This window comes from Pecten maximus, chromosome 7, assembly GCF_902652985.1.
Source record: "Pecten maximus chromosome 7, xPecMax1.1, whole genome shotgun sequence".
Classification (NCBI taxonomy): domain Eukaryota; kingdom Metazoa; phylum Mollusca; class Bivalvia; order Pectinida; family Pectinidae; genus Pecten; species Pecten maximus.
Window position 1 is genome coordinate 25821934 of NC_047021.1, and position 26697 is coordinate 25848630.

The 26697-nt window shown below is 34.7% G+C and overlaps 1 protein-coding gene across 7 annotated transcripts in view; it reads right to left on the minus strand.

Annotated features, from left to right (window-relative positions):
- Nucleotides 1-517: 517 nt before the first annotated feature.
- The window catches only part of LOC117330376 (serine/threonine-protein kinase TBK1-like), an 80350-nt gene continuing 54170 nt past the window's right edge, over nucleotides 518-26697 (minus strand). For 5 of the 7 annotated variants that reach the window (XM_033888615.1, XM_033888617.1, XM_033888616.1 and 2 more), the window contains exons 2-20: nucleotides 20084-20180; nucleotides 16873-17107; nucleotides 15575-15762; nucleotides 14806-14946; nucleotides 14206-14335; nucleotides 12642-12732; nucleotides 11918-12011; nucleotides 11296-11456; nucleotides 10831-10941; nucleotides 10295-10474; nucleotides 9475-9837; nucleotides 8071-8290; nucleotides 7439-7560; nucleotides 7123-7239; nucleotides 6616-6714; nucleotides 6164-6260; nucleotides 5536-5681; nucleotides 5175-5267; nucleotides 518-3989 (exon numbers count right to left, since the gene is read on the minus strand). In XM_033888615.1, the coding sequence (XP_033744506.1) occupies nucleotides 3932-3989; nucleotides 5175-5267; nucleotides 5536-5681; nucleotides 6164-6260; nucleotides 6616-6714; nucleotides 7123-7239; nucleotides 7439-7560; nucleotides 8071-8290; nucleotides 9475-9837; nucleotides 10295-10474; nucleotides 10831-10941; nucleotides 11296-11456; nucleotides 11918-12011; nucleotides 12642-12732; nucleotides 14206-14335; nucleotides 14806-14946; nucleotides 15575-15676 (2325 nt within the window). In that variant the 5' untranslated portion in view covers nucleotides 15677-15762; nucleotides 16873-17107; nucleotides 20084-20180 and the 3' untranslated portion in view covers nucleotides 518-3931. Of the gene's footprint in view, nucleotides 3990-5174; nucleotides 5268-5535; nucleotides 5682-6163; nucleotides 6261-6615; nucleotides 6715-7122; nucleotides 7240-7438; nucleotides 7561-8070; nucleotides 8291-9474; nucleotides 9838-10294; nucleotides 10475-10830; nucleotides 10942-11295; nucleotides 11457-11917; nucleotides 12012-12641; nucleotides 12733-14205; nucleotides 14336-14805; nucleotides 14947-15574; nucleotides 15763-16872; nucleotides 17108-17868; nucleotides 18143-20083; nucleotides 20181-26288; nucleotides 26349-26697 lie in introns of those variants that run through there. The other 2 variants (XM_033888613.1, XM_033888612.1) reach the window with 2 other exon arrangements.

Below are 26697 nucleotides of genomic sequence, written 5' to 3' on the forward strand. Positions count from 1 at the left end.
TATATATTTGAAATTATTGCCATGTAGTTGAGGTAGCAATGGTACTTAATTTGATAGCAATATCAGCTGTTAAGCACCCATACTGATCTATCAGAGCTACAGCCCTTCGTTTCACTCTGTCACTCTACCCACAGGTGCCTGACTCGTTTTATTAAATGATAACACAGAAGAACTCATTTATATGTATTCTTATATGTTATTATTTTATAAAACGAGTCGGGCACCTGTGCTCTACCTAGCGAGCGATAGCTTGACAGTCGAGTTGGGGGAGGCGGGGAGTAAATAATACGACGATTTATAGCAGTGTATATGTTAAATCCATATTATGGAGGGGAAATACCCCCCCCCCCCCCCCCCCCCCAAGCCCTCCCCAAATTAAGGTAATAATAGATTAAATGTTATAATTGGGGGGTTTTAGATACCACTGTCCGGCATCAATTAACAGTCCGCCCCTTGTACAACACCGCCACCGGAAAGTCAACGATAAACTTACGTCAGGAAGCTAGACAACAAAAAATTCCGTTTGAAATATTTTCGTTTTATTGTTATTACTTCCATCACATCACATATTCACAACAATGACCAGATGGTATCGCACTGATACACATACATCTGAGAGTTCATTGTATTGGTGTTGATAAATCTTGCTCTAGTTTGTTAATATCTGAGTGACTAACCAAATATCGGACAGTCGCAAACAAATATTAGTTCGCATAACCAAAACTCTGATTGGAAACACATTAATTACGTGCTAGATAATTCAATTCAACTCAATTCTAACTCCGTGTTAGGGCACTCACAGGAGTCTGCTTCTGGTAAGTATTAATAGAAAATATTAGCCCCTAGATGTGGTAGTAAGGGCCAATATTTTTTTTTAATAAATACTAACCAGAAGCAGACGCTTGTAGTGCACTGTATCTCTAGATACGATATATTGAGACTTTACTGAAGCGCTGCTCCATATTGAGGCTTAGTTTTCTGGAAACGTTTCATCGACTTCCGACTTAAACTACTAAATAGATAGATGTCACAAAATGTTGTGGAATATCATACACGAAGTACATAAAGTTTCGGTGGTAGTTGTTTCTTGATTAGGGATATTCCTTCAGTGTTACCTCAGATACCAAATATCTTGTGTTTCTTAATCTACATGTAGATACTCATTCAGTTTAGAAAACTTGATGTTATATACCGACAATAGATCACTAAATAATTTGTAAACTAGTGTAATCTGGCCTTTTTAAAATTGAACATTGGTTTTTAAAGGGCCGACAAAACCTCAGAAACCTTCGGATTAATTGTAGTGTAGCCTATATGTCATAAATAAGTACTTGAAAAGGATTGCTCTTAATGTTAATTTGATAGCAAAATTAGTAGTTTGATTTTATGAGTTAAATCGACCACTCCTACATACATGTATACATTAATAACATAATTCAAAGGAAAGGTTAGCCAAAATATAACGTCTTAAGCTGACCTTTTTGTTATGTGTATATACTCAATGTACCACACCTTCATTTTGTAAAGTTTATCATTGTTATTTACACACAGACAGAAAAAGTTCAACAATGACGTCTTTATGTTAAAAAGTACTGTACATAAGGTCCACATTTCTGACGTTTCATCCTAGCAAGTTACATTATCAAAATAAGAAACTTCGTCAAAATATACAATCTGCTATTTTGTTCTTGTATCCTAACTGTGCATTTATCTTTTTTTTCAAATACTGAGCTTGAATGTTTCGTTCAAAGTGGTTTCTACTTTCAAAAAAACACCACATAAATCAGTAATTTTCGACAACTTAATTGCTTTGAATGTACATTATTGTAATATCGTCCCGTTTTATGGTAAGTGCCAATACTTACAAATATAAGTTAACAGCCCATGCCGCTGTATTAAGCATTCTCATATAGCATTGTACAAACTATGTACAATATATTTGGCGACTATTACCATAATGGTCTACAAACAATGCGCCTTTTTGCATTAATATTGCCCTTTCACATGTAATGACTTGTATTTTAAATCTCAACATATTCTAATAACGTGTAAATTTCATACGTTTTTATTTAATTAATATTTTGTGTATTATTGTGTAATTTCGACGAATACAATGTATTTAGAAATAATTTCAAGTAAGTTTTGTCAATCCAAAATACCCAAACAAATAAGATTTTCTATTTATTGTTCAATCTTACACCATAATCCTTCCTCAGTGTCCGTTTCGCCTTACAGTATATTCCTTTTTGCAGAAGCATAGGGACTACAATATACAGTATATTTTACGGCACACATTTTCTTGGACTTTCTATTTTACAACAAAGTACTTCTGTGACATAATCACTAATGTTAATACACGAGGACACACACAACATTTATTTTCCGTGTTCAAGTATTTGTTTCACTATTAAAACAAAACCGAGGTACTCTATTACCGTATTTATCATACTTATAACCCATTACAGTATTTTGAGTTGTTATTAATATACCAATAAGGATATCCTACTTTTTTTTTGTTCCCATCGCGCTCGGCTGTCAATACGACAGAGTGGAACGAAGGGAAGTAACTCTGATAGCCTTTTTTTTTATTCAATTTTTCCACAAATGTTCTCCACACAATTTTCAAGAAATATCAATAGACAAGCACTTCCATCTCTATGTTAATATTTCAGATATTTTTCAACTTTCCTAATAAACCGTTTGCATATGCTATGATGATGTCATATGTCTTTTATTCATGGTATTAGTAGCATTGAATTATAACAGTTTTGAGTTGTAATATACATGTACATGATTTGTATCATTAACATTTCTTGATAACATTTTGACATCCTTACTGTCGTCTTGGGTAGAGCAACACAATGGTTAATCATATATCAATTGTGCGATGCTTTCTCTTGTAAAGATTTAAGTTCTCAAACTTTGGGTCATGAGGTGCCCGGTCATACATATCAATATGTATATCAAACACCAATCTTTGAATCTTAAATGTTCAGAAGTGAAAGAACAAATTGTCCTGTGAATTTTTTACTTTGAGATTGTAGAGATTGTTGACAATATCTTTCTACATGCAGGTACATGTAGGTCTTGTAATTCGCTTCATTACGTAACTTTAAGACCTGGCCCTATACATTCTAGAAACAATCTTCACCAATCCAATATTTTCATACTGATCTCTTAATTACTTTTATATTGTACACCATAATTATCTAAATATTAACAAACACGCGAGTTTTTCAATCATTTGTCTGGCCATGGCTCTAAAACCAGGTCTAAATTTGCCTTTTGTATACCCCATGTCATTTTTAAAATGTAATTTCAGTCAAAAGCTGCCCAGGGTTCCTGGCATCAGACATTTTGCTACTGCTCAACACAACAAAGCAGATTTTCACTCATTTTTCGTGATTTATTGTTTAATAATGTCCTAAAAGACTTTCCTCTGAGTAAACAGCACAACCAAATACCAAAGGTATATACGTAAGAAAGTCTGTTTAAAAGTGAAAAACACTCCATGGTTTAAGACACCCAAACCTCTATATACAGCCACAAAGGTGTGGCACAGCTGTAACTCAAGGTCCTTACATACATGTGTGTACATTGGTATGTATAAGATTAGTCCCAATGCTGATAAAAAAAATGTGACTATACACTTCTATAAAACCTTTGAATACTCATACATTCCAAAGTTGATATTGAAATATCAACGACCTGCAGGTATCAGTTTGTCATTTCAATGTATTTTCAACTACGATGCAGCAGGGCTCTTTCTTGATTGTCTATAACCCATGCACTAGCAGGTTTCAGCAGTATATCAGGTAGAATATAACTGCTTCATGATCAGGCATCATCGCCAAGTGATTATTGTTCATGTGATCTAGCTAATCATAGCTGATTTGGTATCATTCTCCATCAGTAATCAGTACGCAGCACTTCATCCATAACCTGAACTCTTTTCCAGTCCACCGTTTAGAATGAGAGGTGGACTTGTGCTACAAAATAAAAAGCATCATCTTTTAAATTAAAACCATTTCAATTAAATTGCATGAGAGGTTAAGATGATCGTTTGTCTTCAAATTGATAACTGCGTGTATAGAAAATGTTTAACATGAAATATTAGTGTGTACTTTCATTATTTTGGAGCTTTGTTTGTAAGCCCATGCAACAATAACACATGCAACATTTTTTTAACAATAGTTATTTTATTTATGTTTGTGGTTCCATAGCATTCACAAAAACAATGAAAGTTTATACACAACGAATGTTTCATGTTATACTGTACAGTGCCGGCCATTTACTTCCAACTAATAAAGATATATGAGATGTTAAAAAAAAACAAGAGATCCCAGAGGGATCTTGGCGCCCACCATTGAATGATTTTTATAGGTTCCATGTCAGATTGATCTTTTCTCTATTTTCCCTTCCTCTTACTAATCTGTGCAAATTGAGAAACATCTCTCAAGTACTTTTCAAACAAGGGGAACCTACATATGAAATTTCAGAAAGATGCCTTTGTTACTTTCTGAGAAATAGCGATAACAAACTTCAATTGTCAAAATCCAAGATGGCTGCCTGTCGGCCATGTTGTTTTCCGATTGGTCTCAAAATGCAATATGCATAACTAAGCACCAAGGGGAACATACATATGAAATTTCAGAAAGATCTCTTCAGTACTTTCTGAGAAATAGCGATAACAAACTTCAATTGTCAAAATCCAAGATGGCTGCCTGTCGGCCATGTTGTTTTCCGATTGGTCTCAAAATGCAATATGCATAATCAGGCACCAAGGGGAACCTACATATGAAATTTGAGAAAGATCCCTTCAGTACTTTCTGAGAAATAGCAATAACAAACTTCAATTGTCAAAATCCAAGATGGCTGCCTGTCGGCCATGTTGTTTTCCGATTGGTCTCAAAAAGCAATATGCATAACAAGGCACCAAGGGGAACCTACATATGAAATTTCAGAAAGATGCCTTCATTACTTTCTGAGGATTAGCGATAACAAGAATTGTTTACGGACGGAGGGACGGAGGGACGACGTACCACTGACACAGGGCGATTTGAATAGCCCACCATCTGATGATGGTGGGCTAAAAACCAAACAAACTATATCACTTACCAATATATTTTAAGACTTAAGTATTCACAAACATTATATATAATAGGATTAATTACTTTTTCAATTCCTCCAGAATTTCACCACTCATTTTCAGCAAGTCATTATTCCTCTGTATATCCCCTTTTAAATCTTCAAAACCACTTTTCAAACTGAAAGATAGAATAGGGATTATAAACACACAACTTAATTAAATCTACAGTAGCTGAGATGAACCAGGACTTCTCTTGTGATTCAACTTACCAGGTAGTTTAAAACAAAACATTTGATCATAATATTAGATGTGTAGAGTAATAAGTAACTCGATAGAAAAGCGATGGAGTGGGAGGTTGCGGTGTGTGTGTGTGTGCGTGCGTGAGTGTGTATGGTTCTTTTATGAAATCCTGGTTCCACATTGAATAAGATACCTAAAGTACACACCTAATATTAGCTTCTGTCAGCAGATTTCTGCGTGTGTCCCTATCAATGCCATTAGTAAGGTTCTGTTTGGACCCCCTAGAACGGAGGGGATCTGTCTGTGAACTTTCCAACACCTTCCTACAGTCATGTCCCAGTTCTGCCACTACCTAGAGAATTTACAGACAAGTCAGGAGTGAAAACCAGCATACTTTATCACATACAGTTCAGAAATAAGACAAGTCAAGAGTGAAAATCAGCATACATTATCACATACAGTTCAGAAATAAATGACTATTATATGAATCCATTCCGGAACTATTTGTTTGAAACTGGAATGTTTCCTAAATTTAATTCTGACATAATATATAAAGAATAATACTAAAGCAAAGCGCCATCAAATTAATTGACAGAGCGCATACAAAACAAGTATGCAAGTACCCTGGAACGATTTCCCAGGATCAAAAATGAAGATTGAAATCTAAAACTATAGAAATCACTTACATGCATTAACAAAAGCCTTTTTGTAATATTCATTTAAAAAAATAACTTAACTTTAAGACTTTGTAGCAAATATTTTTGATAATCTCTATAATACATGTATAATGAAAAAAAATATAATAAGTTTATCAAATTTTGTTTACTTTCTCACCTCACTGAGATGTTTCTCAAAATCTATTCGTATTTTCTCCAGGGATGCCAAGGCTCGGTCTAATGAATCATTTTCCTCCCTTGTACTCACAGCTTTGCTAAAAATGTACAAACGAAATTCTAAATAACTATTTAGTAAAACTGTTTTCTTTAAGTGGTCAAAAACATCAATAATTACAAAGTATAAACCTTTACCTAATAAGTACAGGAATAGTGATCATTTACCAAAGTGAATTTCAAAGTAGTTTTTCAAATTAGGATTCTTATTAAACAGTTTTCTTTTTACCTTGATTTTCAGCAGCCTTAAATTTGCTTTAATGAATTGTGAAAGTATGGTAACTATTTTTCCTGAGATATCTTTTCTTGATTTTGGTAAAAGTAGACAATGGATATGTCTCAACTACTACAATATATGTACAACAATGGATATGTCTCCACGTGATCACCCCTTACCTATAGAATCTGTGGAACATCTCGTACTGCCTCTGCCCACGACTGTCACACGTCTCTATCAGAGACTTGGCCTTGATACACAACTCCTCCAACTGATTTCTGGAACAAAAATACAACACAAGAGAATATAATGTTCTATTGATTTAAGTTAAGGGTGTATGCTACAGTGTGTACCTAACAGTGATCTCAGCTAAATTAGTCAGCTTCCAAACTATTCGCGGTGTTGATATTATCGCGCCATCACTCATATTGGATAATAGATATATATTTTTGCGTTTCTATGTCTCTGTTAACTAAAATTATTCTTTAGTGCATAGTTTAACGAAATATCAATCGTAGCACATTAAGTGTGTAATCAATAATGAAGCGTTTTGAATGAAATACCTATTAAATAGAATGTCTATAAACACACCAATTGAATTGTGTATGCAGGTATTCCACTATATAATACTGTATATATAGACTAGTGTTTTTAGTACATGAAATAACACAGCACATGGCGCTAACCTTTCAAAAGCATGGATGTCTTCTTCTGTTCTGCTGAGGTACTGAGCTTGTCGGTGCTCCTTGAAGTGTCGGACGATCCTCTGTATTATTTCCACTGTTACTTCTTGCCTCTCTTTGCTACAAAAATCCATTTTCAAATTCTTAGTTTTGATTTGATTTTATGTTTAACCCAATGACTTTGGCACTGTGAATCTTGCAAATTGAAACTGCCTCCAAAAACCCATAGGATGTATTCTATAAGTCATCGATAATCCTTTCAGATTAAAAGAAATGTCAAAACTCTCAACTCCATGGCTACAATTGCTGGGGTACTTACCATCGATCCCCTTCATTGTTACAGCCAATGGCATTGTCCCAACTCCGTTCAAGCTCTTTTCTGTTGATTTTCTCCTGATAATTTGACAAATCTTTCTTGGTCCTTTTCAGTTCATGTCTTATCTAAAAACATATAAAAATGTACTGATGACCCTCTTAGCCTTAATTAAGGCATGATCAAACAAATGTTTATGGGATAAACTGTGAATTTAAAAGTCATTCACAATTGTTTCTAACTTTCAATGATTAATCGAGAACCAATGTCGTGCCAAGTTCATATATGTGTGTTGTGGTTCTTCTGCCAGGTTTCAGGAGGACGCTTTAGAGTATACAGAACCCTCTTGAATACAAGCAAGCAAATTCATAAAACATAAGAGGAGTAACTACTGTCATCAGGTTTCTGAACAGTATATTGTTCCTTCCATACAATATAGGTGTTTGCCCACAAGTTCCAGCCATTTTCAAGTCACAGCTTATATGGTGTACATGCATATACATGGCTATACATGGACCAGTATTTAGGTCAAAAAGAGTGACATAATCATACCTAGCCTAACTCACAAAGCTATAACAACTTCATACAGTGCACCTGTTCAACATAATTAGGTATTAAAATAGATAAAATGTACTTACATTGTCTGCTGTAGATTGTAATTCCCTAATCCTGGCGTTGGTTTTCTCCTGTAGGGCCACAAGCTTTGACGGCTCTACAGTGTGTACTGCTGACAGTATTAAGATCTTCTGCTGTGATTCCTGAATAAAGTTGTTCAGCATGGTAAGGTCGGTAGCACAATGATCTCTTAGTCGGCTGTCATAACTCAACAAATGGGAACATTCATGCTTCAGTTCGTGTCTGAAACAGATACAAAAATGTCCACTCTCAAAACTCACAAAATAGGAACATTTTGTTTCAGTTGTGACTGAAAGGTGTACAAATATCAAAACACAATATATATTTTATAACCCTTGAAACAATCAATTAAAGGTATTAAAAAATCTATGTATCAAACCAATCTGGGTTTTTTTTTCTTCAACTGGTAAGTAGATCATTTAGAATATATGACATTGTGTACATATACTATTATGCTACCAACTGCCATTATTTCTAAATCCACTGATGCATAACTTAAAACTTAATCCCATTGCAATAGTTTAAGTTAAAGAATTCTATCAAAGCCAAAAATAATGTGCAATTGTCATGTTTAGCAAAGCCCCTCTCCAATCTAATGACTATCTCTTGGTGAAGTTATTATAACCATTGAAGACTTAATACCCCAGCAAGGCTGACCACTTGATATCTAAGTTGATCCCCAGAGAGGTTGACCACATGATATCTAAGTTGATTCCCAGAGAGGCTGACCACTTAATATCTAAGTTGATCCCCAGAGAGGCTGACCACTTGATATCTAAGTTTATCTCCAGAGAGGCTGACCACTTGATATCTAAGTTGATTCCCAGAGAGGCTGACCACTTAATATCTAAGTTGATCCCCAGAGAGGCTGACCACTTGATATCTAAGTTGATCCCCAGAGAGGCTGACCACTTAATATCTAAGTTGATCCCCAGAGAGGCTGACCACTTGATATCAAAGTTTATCCCCAGAGAGGCTGACCACTTGATATCTAAGTTGATCCCCAGAGAGGCTGACCACTTGATATCTAAGTTGATCCCCAGAGAGACTGACCACTTGATATCTAAGTTGATCCCCAGAGAGGCTGACCGATTAATATCTAAGTTGATCCCTAGAGAGGCTGACCACTTGATATCTAAGTTGATCCCTAGAGAGGCTGACCACTTAATATCTAAGTTTATCCCCAGAGAGGCTGACCACTTAATATCTAAGTTTATCCCCAGAGAGGCTGACCGATTAATATCTAAGTTGATCCCCAGAGAGGCTGACCGATTAATATCTAAGTTGATCCCTAGAGAGGCTGACCACTTAATATCTAAGTTTATCCCCAGAGAGGCTGACCACTTAATATCTAAGTTTATCCCCAGAGAGGTTGACCACATGATATCTGAGAATCAAACACTTACATGTAACTCTGAACACTGAGTCGTTCCAAGTCCATCTGCATGTGATAACGTCCCATTTCCTTGCACAGTAAGAAGTGAATTCCACAGCACATTTTAGCCATCTGATGGTCATTGGATATGTTAATACTATTGCCAAACTTAGGGAAGTCTGGACACCATGATTTGGGAAATGCCCTTTGGTCATCAGAATGTTTCGTAAACACAAATATTGGAGTCTTTTCACTAAACACAGATTTTGGAAAGTGCGTAACAGACATCATATTGTCGACAATGTTATTTAAGAGATCCCCATCATGAATGAGAACCTGGTCCTGAATAGCTATATCACTCTGCTCAGCGATGTAGTCCTGTAGTTGTGTAATTCTGGTTAAACAAAACAGATGAATGTACTAAAATAACACCTGTATCTGAATTCAACTGTAATATTACTGTTGTTTTGTCATCAAGTTTTGATGTACACATGCTTTATATAATGGTATATTAATTTTGTGTATTTATTCCACAACAATTAATAAACATGTTATACCGACGTATCCTAACCACACTTGTACACATGTATATCTTTATGTATCTATGATAACGTTGCACCTGATGTAAATTTTTATTTCAATTCTCTAACATTTCCACATATAATTGTTACTGATTTGTCTAGGAACCCCACATGTATCTCCTGTGAAAACATCATTTACATACGTGTACTATCATCTGGCTAGGCAAAAGTTAAATAAATTATTCCGAATTGTGTCTATACAAATTTTAAGTTCAACCCTAGTAATACACTGTACAGTTATAGCACTGAGCTGATTGGTTCTCTACTTACTTGCTATTTCCATCAATATAAATTCTCATGTGCATCCACGTATTTGGACTAAAGGTGTGGATGATTATCTTCGACATCAACTTGTCGACTTTGGTGAAGAAATTTCCAAAGGAAAGTTTATATCTGTCATTCCTTTCCAGCAAACCAGCCAATATTGGAGTCAGAAACATCTTTAATCCCCTGATGAATGAATAATAAAAAATTGTCAGTTTATTTCATAATTCAAAATATTCTGTAGCCTTAACTGTATGGAGGGTAATCAGGGTCACAATTCTTAGCTCTTGTTTCTTATTTCCTTAATTCTAATGCTTAAATTTTAAAGCTAATTTACTATTTTCAGTTTCGAAAGCATGTAATTACAATTCCTTAAATATTGCTATTCTTATTTTTTAAATCTATTTCTAATTTTTTATTTTCTAACATCTAATGTTCAAATAGGGACAATATTCCTCCCACCCCTCCAAAACAGATAACTTTGGAACAACCCTTAGAGTGTATAGGTAAAGGTTGAACTAGAATCACTGTTTATAACTTACAGAGAGAGACGACATGTAAGTGGTAGTTCTTTACTCCACTCGATTTTGCCGTTTTCAGATTGTTGTATTCCCGATATATAGCCAGGTTCTTTACTCTTTGTTATTTCATACCTGTAAAAAAAATAATCAAATAAGGCAAGTGAATGATTTATCACCATGACAACAGCTATACTACCTTAATAGTGATACCATATTTACCCAGCAGTAAATGAACATACATGGTCAAGTTCCACTCATGTATATTGAAATTCAGAAAAAAAAGTCTAACAAATGATATTTCGAATTCCCCTACTTTAAGTATAATTTCATGTGTTTCACCCCTGGGCTCATTACAGTAAAAATATGGTAGATTTTACAATGACAAAAATTCTTTAACAGCATCTTTCAATTCTATTTACAGAGAATTACATATTTCCTACTTACCATTAAACAATGAGTTTTTAAAGAGTTACCTCCCTTACTTACATGGTTACTCTGTTCTTTCTGCCTCCAAATGGTCTAAAAGGCAATCGACCAGTCGCTGCATGGAAAATTGTTACTCCTAAACTCCAGAGGTCGACGGTGGCATCAAAGACTTTCTCCTTATCCTTGTCTCGCATCACAGCACAACCATATATATCTGGATGCTGGGATAACACAACAGTTTTAAAATTAAGCAATTTGTTCAAACATATTTATTATCTATTAATACAGTAATACACATAATGTAAAATATTACTTTAGAATGTAATCTTCAATTAAAGGATTAAAAAAATACCCACTGTCATACTTAAATGCTTGCTATCTATAAATAACTAGATATATCTAAATATATGGAGATAAACACAAAGTTTGATACACAAAATCTGTGAAATGGAAAATATAGGTCAGAGACCTGGTCAGCTGAAGATGGTGGATTTTTCCATATCAAATGAAAATATTATGTACAGTAATTTGTAACTTATACCACTGTACCTACAATGTATATGTATGTTTGTCTTACAGTCAACTGTGAAAAAGACTACCAGATCGATTCATGTACTCGTACCTGTCAGAATGTGATAGGGTGGGAGGTAACAATACTATTATCTAGTATACAAATACCTACCAAATACTCCTCTGTACCATATAAGGACACAAACTGCTCTTCCTCGTACTGCAATTCCTTTGCTGCTCCAAAGTCAGTCAACTTGAACACAAATCTGTTTTGAAATAACCAAAAACATATAAGTATTAAATAGCTGTGAATTCTTTAGACATATTACTGAAATGTAACTGCTATACTTTTACACAAGGTTTGATGACATTAAGTACATTTTGTAACTTTCACTATAATTTATGAAAATGATGACCAGCTAGCTATAGCATCATCACATTACAGTTGATGTAGAATATGGCCAATTGGTCTCTACCTAAAACAAGATGGCAGCAAAACATATTAATTGCACTTTGCATTTTGAATGTCTTTCAGACTGTTTCTGGTAAATCATCAACTATTTACTAAGCAACCTGATTAAAATCATGTCCCAACTTGCACTCATTCTGTAAACAACACCTCCCTGACTTTGCAGAGTGTGGATCACAATATAATTTTAATCAGATTGTTTACTATACATTTTCTTTAGCACTACAAATTATAACAAGATAAAGAAATCTTGAAAATGTTTATCATGAAATTTAAAAGAATCATCATCAAGGTAGAATTGACTTAGTAACTGTATTAGGCCATTGTCAGACATATTGGTATGACACATATCAGGTAAACAGGTCTAATACGAGTAACCTTCAGGAGACAATAGGAAATCTAAGTCCATCTTCAGGAGACTTCTTACCTTCCATCTTCTCCTTTATAACAAAGAATATTTCCTGGCTTTACATCACGATGCACAATGCCTTTCTCGTGAAGATATTTCATTCCTTTTGCTGAAATAGTAAATTTTGCTCAATAGTGAAAATTTATCAATACTTTTTTGCAGCAGATATCATTGTGAATGTGTATCGGTTATTTAATACAAAACACTATATACTCTTCCCCATTTCTATATATTGATAACTAATGAAAATACACTTTACAATGATATCAAAAGGCTAATAATAACACTAAAATGTCCATACGGAACACATGTGGAAGACAGGCCAGTATGCTTATTAGATACAAGCTGTATCAGACATATCAAATTCAAAGAAAATTGTTTGATAAATTCTAGGGGGCTACATGTATATATATATATTCCAAGGAATATGCGTACAATGTACCCAATGGGAAGACACTAAATTTTTCAAACAGGGAAAGGACTTCCAAAAGAAATGTCTTAACTTAGTCAGGGATAGAACCACATATAAAGTAATGACTTAACTCTGTCAGGGATAGGACCACCTAAAGTAATGACTTAACTTAGTCAGGGATAGGACCACCTAAAGTAACGACTTAACTTAGTCAGGGATAGGACCACCTAAAGTAATGACTTAACTTAGTCAGGGATAGGACCACCTAAAGTAATTACTTAACCTAGTCAGGGATAGGACCACCTAAAGTAATGACTTAACTTAGTCAGGTATAGGACCACCTAAAGTAACGACTTAACTTAGTCAGGGATAGGACCACCTAAAGTAATGACTTAACTTAGTCAGGGATAGGACCACCTAAAGTAACGACTTAACTTAGTCAGGGATAGGACCACCTAAAGTAATGACTTAACTTTGTCAGGGATAGGACCACCTAAAGTAATGACTTAACTTAGTCAGGGATAGGACCACCTAAAGTAATGACTTAACTTAGTCAGGTATAGGACCACCTAAAGTAATGACTTAACTTTGTCAGGGATAGGACCACCTAAAGTAATGACTTAACTTAGTCAGGTATAGGACCACCTAAAGTAACGACTTAACTTAGTCAGGGATAGGACAACCTAAAGTAATGACTTAACTTAGTCAGGTATAGGACCACCTAAAGTAACGACTTAACTTAGTCAAGGATAGGACCACCTAAAGTAATGACTTAACTTAGTCAGGGATAGGACCACCTAAAGTAATGACTTAACTTAGTCAGGGATAGGACCAACTAAAGTAATGACTTAACTTTGTCAGGGATAGGACCACCTAAAGTAATGACTTAACTTAGTCAGGGATAGGACCATATAAAGTAATGACTTAACTTAGTCAGGGATAGGACCACCTAAAGTAACGACTTAACTTAGTCAGGGATAGGACCACCTAAAGTAATGACTTAACTTAGCCAGGGATAGGACCAACTAAAGTAATGACTTAACTTAGTCAGGTATAGGACCACCTAAAGTAATGACTTAACTTAAAATCATGAAATAAGCCTCCCATTAAGCATGTATACATTTCAACATTATAAAACATTAAGCACCAGTCAAGCTATTTTGTACATACCAACATGGTTTAGAACAAGCAGAAACTCTGTTTCCTCTAGTCCATAAGCATTTTTTGGATCGTCTAGCATATTATACAGACTTCCACAAGTAGATAGCTCCATAATTATCACTTTATTACCAGTTCCAATCTGTAATACAACAAATACCTTTAATCAGAGAACAAGTATCAAATTGATAATGGAGTATCACTTCTATTAAATTCTTAAGCATCCTTTTTAATTTTCATTGAAATCTCTTTCCTGAAAAGGGATGTACCAATTAAGTTTTATTTCTTCACTCAATTTGTTTCGCTATTAAAAACTGCTAACAGAGTGGAAAATACAAAATGAAATGTGTACAGTTAAAATATCAATATATATACTGAAGAAGTTTATGAATGCAGAGAGGCCTCACGGAAAAGTCTTAAAGTTATCATTGTTTTTATTAAATAAACATACATACATTGTACAAGGCACATTGTAAATATATACATGTACTGTACATTTGGTACATTGACCTGTACACAATTCATTAATAGAAAAGGTATACATGTATTGTTAAAGTGTGGTAGCTACATTATAGTCATCCTTACAGGATAGATATATCAATTACTACCAACCTCTTGTTCCAAGTCCTGCATCTTGACAATATTTATGTGATCCATCTTCTTCATAAGGGAGTATTCCCTCATTTGGACCTCAAATGGCCTTAGAGCGGCCGCTGAGGTAAATACCTTCACTGCCACCTCCTCTCCTGTGATCTATAGCAGGTAAAGAAGTGGAAATTTTAGTGGAAATACCCAGTTATATAAATAGCACAACAGTCTCAAAGCTAAGATATTTCTTACACTAGTGGTAAGGGAGATAACTATGAACGTACAGTGTATTTGTATTAAGATGTGACTACTTTAATTCAACAGACAAATTCTATGACAATGGAAAGAATGGAAAATGAGTAAACTTCCAACAATTGAAAAATGTTAAGAGTACACATTTTACTTCCTGACATAACATTTGGTTGATATAGATAGAAGTTAGTTATGTTACAAAATGCTAATTAATGCATGCCAAATTGTAAGCAATATATATTCAAGGGAGCTAACTCTTGTGAGGTTATGCTTTAACATTTGTGTAAACCTTCATTCTCATGGTTGTAGAAACCCGATTTGAACTATTCTATATTCATTTGCATTCGGCAACCATGGGATAAGATTAACTGCTATCAACAACTTTATTTCCTTTAAATTTGATTTTGTGGGATAAAAAAAGATAGAAGCAATTTATCAAATGTTCGAATTCCTGTCTCTAGTTTTATCAATATATGCTTCCCTATGGAATTATTTAGGTTTTCTGAAGGAACATTAATGGCCATAAAAAAAAATGTGTTACCTTATTCCTGCCTCTATAGACTTTACTTGTAGCACCTTGGCCCAGCATCTTGGTGACATCCCACATGTAATGTTTAGATCCTCTCAGTGTGCTTTGTGCCATGATGTAATGACTATTTCTATTAATCAGCTAATTTACAGTATGTATCAAATAAATAAATAGACAAAAGATCCAGTGATGATGAATTTCTGTAAAAGAAAGAAAATAATATATTTCTGACTTGTAATGTATTTGTAAAATGTTTGAATGAATCTAAATTTCTTTTGAGGGAAAATTTAACATTATCACGGAAAACCCCAGAATCCATTGAAAATATGTCATATTCTATATTGTATTCAATTTGTACACAATTAATGTCCATTATGTCCAATAAGAATAAAATTACACATACTAAATATAGTATTGATCATATGATTTGTAACATTAACACTGTGTTATACAGTGAATTGCATAACTACATGATCACAGATTCTCTTTATCTGTGAATGGGTATCAAAATAAATCTATATTTCTGCACAAAGGAGTTACATTCCTTGAAGTATCTTAAACCAGCAGTTGCCAAATTAACTTCAGCCAACAACACTTCATTTACTGATTTTAAAAAGTATAATGTGTTTTGAAGGTGCACTTGGACGGTGTCAACCTGACACTTCTAAGGGAACCCAACTAGTCCAGGACTGTTTTGTGAGAGTTATGTCCCCTGGTTATCAAATTGGCTGGATGTAATGCAGCTGTGACAATTACATTCATCAAATGTACATTTTATTTCCCAAAATTACGCACCACCAACCAGATTATATTATAGTAACATATAATAATGTATATTCAAAAAGTAGGTCTATATTTCCCAGTACTGACCAGGTATGACATTAAATAGAGTTATCTCCCTTCGTATTCGTGCTCCTTAACCAGATATCATAATCAGTCATTAAAACAATGTATACTTTTCACCAGATGTTACATTTCTGGTACATAGTTTGTGAAGATGATGCTTAATTTACCTAAATTATCCTTCACAGCCAGATACATCCAGCCAACAAATACTGTACCAAGTTGACTCAGTTCCCCGGAGTGTTACAGACCCCCTTATTCTACCTGCAGATCCCATACAACCTTTATGTAATGTATCCATCCACTCTTTTTACTAACAAGAAATTGAAATTATCAGAAAGTATAAAAAAAAAGTGTGTGATTAAAAATGAAAGTATTGTCCAATTATTAGTCATATCTTTACAAACCGGCCAGTACCTGCATAAAGCAAGTACATGTAATCAACAGTGTTTAGTGTATATACTTACAGATATATTTACAATATGGATTGGTGTGATGATAACTTCCTATTCACAGATCGCTAGATTGTATATTGGTAGTCTTTTTGTCTGTGGAAAGCTTGTTCTGCTAACTTGTCATTATATGTTTCCATGAAGAGTCGTTTTTTCATATTTATTCGGTGGTGATCATTGCACATAACATCTGTCATTGAATATTTGTGGATTCTTTGTGGTGGGTACTTAGACATAGGAAACTGCACATCTGTAACAGACAAAGAAATGTGAAAATATAACACATAGAAGTAAGTCGGTAGAAATGTGAAAATATAACACATGCACAAATACATACATATATATATATTTAAGTGTTAAACACAGCTGACGTTGTTAGCCAGAAAACATGCATTGCTTATATTTATAATTAAGCTGGCATTGCTAGCAAGAAAAATGTATTAAACATCTCATGCAGTATTTAGTTTCCAAAAGAAAAGTGAAATCATAAACTAGAATTATTTAATAATTTCTGGTGAGTATATGAACTGAAATGTAACATCACCATTGTCACAATGTATGCTCTGTAATGGTAGAACATACTATTTACAAACCCACATCACAATCCCGCATACATGTGTACGTGTTATTGGAAAATCCATGCAAGCACTTCCTACTTCATGATCAGTTGCTACAGCTAAATTCCCGTCGGATTATGACGTAAATTACGTGGCTGGTTAAAGGTCTAATGTTGAAGAGGTAGTTCCTTTATAATAAAATTATTTTTATACGAAGTTTCTTCTGGTTTCCGTTCAGATTATTTTGAATAGAATACAAAACCAGTTTAATAGCAGTCTAGCTATATAAACTACCGACTGTATATGTATATGCCTTCGGTCATTTGGCCTTTAGCCTAAACATACACTAGTACAGTCAGTGTTTATATTTAGTCAACTCATGATTCTATGAACCGAATCTGAAACTGCTTTCGTCTTCAATCATAATTTAAGTCCTGCTCCACTGGTCACTTACCTGCTCGTGATCACCAATCTTACAAATGGACAATCTATTGCACACACGTACGTACGTCTAACAGCTGATTTACACACATACAGCCACATGTGTGCCCTAACAGCTGACGAATGTTCATGTGCGCATTTGGAATTACATGCTCTACTTGCTGTACTAAGAATTTTCGCCAAGACTGTGTCGTTATACTGTCGAAAACAGCAAGTCTCTCTCACGTAAATAGCGTCGCGTTATTGTCCGATGCCCCATATTAATAGTCTTGCTAATCAATCACTCACGCACTGTAAATATCAACAAACTGTGGTATTTATAAAATAGGAAATTTCCCATGAACGAAACGAACATTATGAATGCGCTTGGCCTTATAATTGACGCGTAAAGTAAAATTAAGCAGGGACGACCCAGAATGGATATAGATCTACATATGACTAGTTCATGCTTTTTATTATATAACTAGAACTATCTTTTGTTTTTGCCAAAAAACCCCAACATATTCCCTTCGCAAAATTTAGTATTTTGGTAGATCTACAATTGTACTCGAGCGAACTACGCATGATTTGCTGCGCATTAAAATGTCATCATTTCGCGCGTGGAACTTAAAATTAAAGCAGACTGACAAACTATATCTATTTGCAGAGACGTAATTTCGCCTGATGTGCGCATGTCGAATCTAGATCAATCTAGGACCGTTCAGTGTGTAGCAATTAAAGTCCCTCAATGTTAATATAACTTAATTAAGCTTACAAATGTAATTTCATATCTATATTCTCTTTTGGCATTATCTTAATGTAATTCCCTTTAAATTAGTTAAATAACGTCAACAATTCAGAAGTAATGTACATCTAAAAATAGAACGGGAATTAATTACCCTGTGCGCGCCGTGTAACATTCCGATTCTTCAAAAAAAAACACCAGTTTAGCATGCGTGAAAGCACAGACTTATATACTAATACTAAATTAAGTATAAGTCTCTGGTGAAAGGCATTTTTTTCCACGACTCATTTACATATAGAGAGTGGAGTACTGTACGCATTGGAGTTTCCCGTATACAAAATGTATCTAATCAGTGGGTAGTTTCCGGGTCCCAATTGCAATTATGAAGCAATATACATATATACACGGTATAGTCCTCACATGATATGGAAAACATACCACAGAAGAGACTCCGCAAGACTGCATGGTTATCTTTTCGAGTTATCTCCGTTTCGAGTGGCATGCAGCCCTGGCGGAGAGTAAAGAACAAGAGGAGGGAACCATGCAGTCTACGTCTCTTATAATATACGGTAATAAACCTCCGGTTAGTTCGAACACGCGGTTAGTTCGAACACGCATTTTTTTAGCTAGTAATATTTCGAACTCTGTTTGTTTAATTATATCTGACATTATTTCGGATGGTTGAAAAACTCAGTACAATTGGAGAACAATATAAACGGATTTTAAGATAAATAATATGAGTACAATATATACATTTATATTCTTATAATGTATGTAACGTTTTCATAGAATATTATGATGTCATTTGCGACTCCCGTGTGTAAATCGTGTGTCTATGTCAAAGATGATTTTACGCATGAACTTTGTTTTTATCTGTAACTGTGCACAATATTGTTTATTAGATAAAGGAATAATTGTTATCATGTACAATTAATTAATTTCTTTATTATTTATTGCTTATTTTCGACTATGTTATCATGCAAGCACTTGTTCTGCATACAACCGATGATAGTCGGGTATTTTGTCTCCGTATACAAACACGGATAAGTCGAACCATCGGATCAGTCGAATATTTTGCTTGGTCCCGTCGACTTCGACTTATCCGAGTTTTACTGTATATCAGTTTTTACATTGCAAAATACACCACGCAGAAGACAGCTGAATGCAACTTTAGGCCCCGACAATGTATAAATAACATGCGATATTAGTATTCGCGCTGTATTGGCAAATATAGCGTTAATTAAGCATTTTTTTTTATTTAATTGTGAATGGGCATCTCTTAATTATTACCTATGAAGACATTACCCGAAAACCCACAAAAACACAAAAGCGAAAAGACAAAATCCCACCAACTTGAGGAAAACAATAAAAGGACACAAATTTAAGCCATGCGCGGTGAAAGAAGACCAAATTGGAGAATTGGAGCATATAGGTACGTTAAAGTGACGACAGTTTTGAGATGTGTTGAGACTTTTTAGACATGTCCATCTACTACATTACGTACTTGCTGAATTATCTATCGTTCTGTCGCCGTGGTTACGTCTCCGAGTGACGTGAAGCTGTCGTCGTCGTGATCATCAGAAGTAGCCGTATGTCTTTATCTGTAAGCATAGAAAGACAATATATAGTACAACGTGATAAAGGATCATGGGATACACGAATTGTCTTTAATCATCTGCATTTGTGGCTGTTGCTTATTTACACTATGAAATAAGCTGTGGCTACTTTACACTGCGATCTAAGCGCAGTCATTGCACACTACGAAATAAGCCGCAGCTATTTTACACAGCGAAATAATCTGCAGCTTTTGTCACCGTTTGTACACTGTTAAATAAGCTGCAGTTTTTACACTACGAAATAAGCCATAGCTCTTTTTTACCTATCTTGCAATAGGAAATAAGCTACGGTTGTTTACACTGCAAAATAACATGAACATTTTCAAACAAAACTTTAATATAACCCCTTCGACGATATACATTGCTTAATACTATATATTTCCATGCAATGTTTAGATAGTGTGGCAAACGTGGATACATGTACTTTCTGAACAGAATATACCAAATAATGCAAATGGCGGCAGTTAAACATCGACAAATTTTCTCTGTGGACAACCTCCAAACTTTCACTTACCCGAACGTCTCGCATACCGATCATTAACCCACAACTAGATAATAACACAACATGCATGTGTACACGTGGTCATTTCTAGGTGACGACAAATAAAATATATTTTAAATTCCGATCGGTAAATGCTTATTTACATTAATTGTGATCAAGGTAATTATAGTTTAACGACCTGGCTGTACTCTTAAGCCGATGGAATTATTTATTAGTGTTGTACGACAGGTACACAAATGCACACCACCTTCAAGTATGAATCCAGCAATATATACAGTAAATATATATAAGCAGAACGATGACCACCAAACGGCTTCAATCAAATGCTTCGTCCCTATAGGACTCGTCAGCGGCACTTCATGACAAAGTCGGCCCGATATGTTAAGATAATTTTTATTTCGGTCTCCTTGCAGGAGTTGACGGGTACCTCACTGAACTACTCGTAATACCGGGATATCTGAACAGAAACCGCCACAGGTAGGGAACGTAGAACGTGCTATAGTACGCACTTCCGATCCTTACCTGGGGTTACGCATATATGTCAACGCATCTAGGTTGTCATGGCCCCTATATACTTTATTTAGATAACCTATCAGAACGGCCGTTGAACCTACAATATTTCTTCATTCCTCAATAGTGTCTCGCTTTCCACCGAATTCATTTCAAAATTATAATGGTTTGATACAAGGCAATAAATTCTTCTGCGTTCACCATACAATTATGAAAAAAAGAACTTGATCAAAATCAGTTTTTATAAGTAATCCCCTTTAAGATATAGTGAAACATGTGGAATGTTTAATGTGCAATTTATAATGTACAAATATAGAACTCTGTCTATATAAAGAGTTGTTGTATATCATTTCCTTTTTAGGAACACATGTTGACATAGTGTAAACGAGTTAAAGCCAATGCATCAGCAAAGCGAGTAGATATAGTTTATGGTCACCTTAACTGACATACATGTACCATACAATCATGTTTGTACATGTATTGGGATATTGGCTAAACGTGAATAATGTTATGCCACTAAGATACAGCACGTATTGAACTTAACACTAGACACCTTGCTCAAAAATGTTTCATGATTTTACTTAGTTTAAACATTATTTATTCAACAAGACACAATAACATTACATATACAGAAAATTGCAAATGGGATGGGAAAACAAGCTTAAAGCATGATTTTACTTGTGATTTAGTACATGAATATCAAAAGAAACTTGTGAATGAGTGAAGATTAATTAATTAATGGGACAAAATTATGATAATCATCGAAGAAAAAACAGTAATAACTTTTGAACTTCATGTACGTAATGTATGTATATATACCGATACAGGGCGCAGTCTTATTTGATTCCAGAATGCGTTTTTGAATCGATGAGCTTTGCTGAATTTTTAACGTTGAGACGGTTTTTGTCACGTAAAGCTATATCATGTTTTATCGTAGTTTCCTGTAAACTTTATCTTTAATCCCCGTTTTTGTCTGGAGTCGAAATATTTTGGCACATATATAAGACATTATTTAAAACCAAATAGACATTATATTGTTTCGCAACATAAAACAAACTACTGGTATACCTGGCTCGTCGGTTCTTACAGAGGCAAATGATGTTATTCGTACTTTTAATCGTCAATTTTACCTTAACTGAGAAATTTCTGGAATTCCGATGACAAGTAGACTTTAGACCGGGCGTTCGTTATAGGCCAATATTTATGGGTTTCCGGTATGGGTAGATTCTCTCTTCTGAGAGGTTAGCATGTAACCTCTCAAAATCTGATTACTCGAGCTGTATAAACGTCCTTGTTTGCTTAAGATTGGTATTCTGCTACATCTATCAACACATATCTGCTAGTATCAATGTTTATCAAAATTTCCACAAGAATGCGACGGTCTCCTTTTCAATTTCTTTTAGAAAGAGATAGATTTGACGAATGGGAGACGTGATCTGTTAGGGACTGGCAAATCCTGTTTTTCTTCGAAACCGTGCTATTAATAATACATTGTGATTGAAGTAAAATTCTAGGAAAGTATTACCTCAAGTTTTATTAGAGTAATACACGTATTCACCATTTATCTTATGTTAACGGTACAAGTACATGTGACCAACGCACAATGGACAACAAAGACCGGGTTTAGATCATTTTCTTTTGATATCCATCAACTGCAAATCAAAACACATTTGTCCATCGCATTGTTTCTTTGAAGACATTTTCCATGAACGATGCATAATATGCCTTAAATATGTGCTAGGAGAGTAATTGGTTTGGTTTAGTATTGTTGAACGTCCTATCAAATGCCATAGTATTTAAGGACGGCTTTCCCTGTGTGTGACATGCATATGTGTGGTGAATGTGTGTGTTGTGGGAGGCTGCGGCAAGTTCATGATTAGTAGTGTCTCCTTCTGATAGCACGGAACTGATGCCGACTTTATAGTGCTACCCCGCTGAAGTTTACTGCCAAAGACACCCTACAGTACACCTATTAACGTCAATGTAACAATCGGTGTATTGATCTCATGAAACCAACAGAACGTCCGCTAATTTTAGACATATGTTTATATATTGACGTAGATATAATGATGAATTGATAATGTTTATAACTGTAAACAAAACGAAGACAACAAATCCTTCACATATGTATGTGCATGAAATTCGCATTTAACTTCGTACGGAAGCTATTTTTGACGACGATGTTATCTGCTGCTTTACCTTACTCTATATTGGGCAATAGTGAAAACCACGATAGTCCATACCTGGACATGTGATCACTTTATATTATATAAAAAAATATATAGCCTTGCTTATCACTTGTCAGCCCGGATGGAAGAGTTAGCGGCTGATACTGTTCGTAGTAAAGAGGACCGAGCGAAATCCACGCACAGTAAGTACTTCATAAATTCAGCAATATTTTTCTATTTACATTATAGTGTACGACATTTGCGATTAATTGGCGACAATAAATTGTACTTTGGACTATCTTTCTCAATATGTACCTGTATGGGTTTGGAAGTTATAAATAAGTACAGTATTTTTATTAACAATTCATGGTCAAGTGGTTTCGTAAATCATAACGTTCTTCAATACCATTTAACTGCTGTTTATAATGAGCTTTATTTTGTCTTATTGCTTTAAACTTGATGGGGAAGCCGTCCTTAAATACCATAGCTGTTGATAGGACGTTTACCAATACCATACCAAATCAATAAGTGGTGTATTATCAATAATAAATGAATACAACGATGAATGATATATTTACATATTTTCATAAGTTAAATTAGGAGGGCGTATTGAAAAAGCATGGAAACTTTGACTACTACAGCAATATATAAATACGATTTTTTATATGTTAAACTATATAAGAGACATGTATGGCAACACAACACCGAAGCACAATGTATCAATATTCCTATGAGTGTGGTTTTGGCTTTTTATACTCCGGGGATCAAACCAACCATAAGTAGCCTCCATCAAATCACTGTTTGTGCATGATTACATTTCTTAGTTGATATTCCTAGTGGTTCCATTGCCTCCATCCTAGGTCTAATTTTAAGAACGTAACTTGAACCTGGATTTGACTTGGAGTTGTAATCTTCCGCTTCACCAAGTCTTATTCTTATAGTTTTTAGAGAGTCTTCATGCAAATCACGAAGCTTCTATCAAGTTCCATGGCCAAATGTCAACCAAAATTGTGAATTATATTAAATTTCAAAAATACTTTTCATAGATAGAAGGGTCTTAAGGTGCTTTACCAGAATTGTGAATTTCATGACTCTAAGGTCTCGTGTTTGCCCCTGGGGAGGGGGTAAACTTTATTATATTTTATATAGGAAAATCACATTTTAGATTATCATTTGTTCCATTTCTATTGGAATTCATCCTAACTTGGGTTACATTATCAGCATGGGATGATTGATTTTATGCACATGTTGGCCCTGACTGACCCCAGTTGCTAATGGGCACGGCCAAAATGGGTCAAATTAGCTGAAATTTCAGAAATCTTCTCCTAGAGACCCAAATAAGGCGGAATTAAATGCTTTTCATAGATGGAAGGGTCTTAAGGTGCTTTACCAAAATTGTGAATTTCATGACCCTGGGGTCTCACGTTTGCCCCTTTGGAGGAGGAACCCTTTACTGTAGTTTATAGAGAGAAATCCCATTTTAGTCTATCATTTATGTCATTTTTATTGAAGTTATCAGTTTTGGAAGGCAGTTTGCTGGTACGCAATGCTTGGTCCCAAGGGCCTGATGGGCGGGGTCAAAAAGGGTCAAATTTACAGAAATATTTCAAAACTCATGTGACCGTTAAGGCCCATGGGCCTCTTCTTTATCCTGTGTTGTCCTCGTGCTTATCGATTTTGAGTTAGACCTACAGTTTCGTTATCGTGTCAGTTTTTGTTGTTGTACTGTACAGCTTCTAAAAACCGCCAATTAAAAATGCCAGTATTTAAAATCAAATACTGATGTAATTTCAGACTTTCATGATAGCTTTTTAACCTTTTAAACACGAGGCCTAATATGAACGTGCGTGCATAAAGGTAGTTATATTATTAAGCCTGCGGTATGGAGAAAATCAGAATCGTACCCCATGCATTAGAATTCTGCATGTTAATTCACTGTGACCACCTAATCAAGTGTCCCGGAAAGGACAACGCGTTTAATGTGTCACAGGTGATACATTGATACCATATACGATATAAATAAAAATGCATACATGTATATTATATACAATATCTGTGTACATATCAGCTTAACCTCAAAGCTGCTTGTTAACGCATACTAGCGTTGTTTTAAACAAGCAACACAAAAAAATGTCGATTTTGAATTTTTCGGGGAATAACAAGTATTCCACACGTATTTGGTTATGTTCAATGTTTGACAGTATCATTCCGTATATAAACTGTGTTTGGCACCTGTCCATATGTTACATATTGTATCTTTCAGACTGATCAAATAAATATTCGACTTTGACCAGTACTGATCGTTTAAAGTGTAAACCGACAACGGTGCGCATGTCTGTTATCTAAATAATATATACACATCATGCACACATGTTTACATACTGTATACGTTTATTTAAAAATTCAAGTTACCTGGTTTGTGCTACAACGTTATTTGATATGCAAATCGGCCTGCAATTTACAGATGACATAAGGAATATTATGGTTAAGACATACATGCATGACCTAGAAAAAAAAACTACTACCGTATTAACCTTCCTGGTATATATTCTCTTGCATAGAAGATTGATATTTCAATGTCATACTCCATATTTGCATAGAAGATTGATATTTCAATGTCATACTCCATATTTTCAACATAAATGCAAACCATGCAATGATAAACATATACACAATTTATACTTTCCATAATTATGTTTTGCGATGAAATCAACATTGTATATTTCTACAGCTGCATGCAAAAAATATGTACATAACAGACTGCGTATATGTACAGCACAATGCACATGCTTTCAATATTACAATTATGCAAATGACAATTTTACACCTACTGTTGTTCAATATCTAAGCTACTATCATATGTGGATGATTCACCGTTATGACATGCATGCTTGCAAATGATTCATACAATACCCAAGTAGGCGTATGTTTCACTGTCTTCGTCTCTTTGCGCAGTTAGTAGGTCAGTTTGCTAGTGTGCTTGCACATGTGTGTATTTACAATTCAAAAGACAAATGTCAAGACAGGGGTAAGTATCTGTTGCAATTTATAGTCTATAGGCAAACTAATGATTACCATTTGAATTAAAATCAAATAATTTATTATCTGTAAAAGAGTAATGAAAAATATAAAAATGTACATTATATACTGTTTGTAAGTAGGTATTGCGAAACACAAATGTATGAGTATACTTGAAGACGTCACGGAAATAACCTGTTACTATATTTACTTTTACAACAGTCAGCCATATTATATTGTCATGTTCGATTTGTTGAGTTGTGTAAAGGATGTATGCGTAACACATCGTGTATTATAGGTAAGT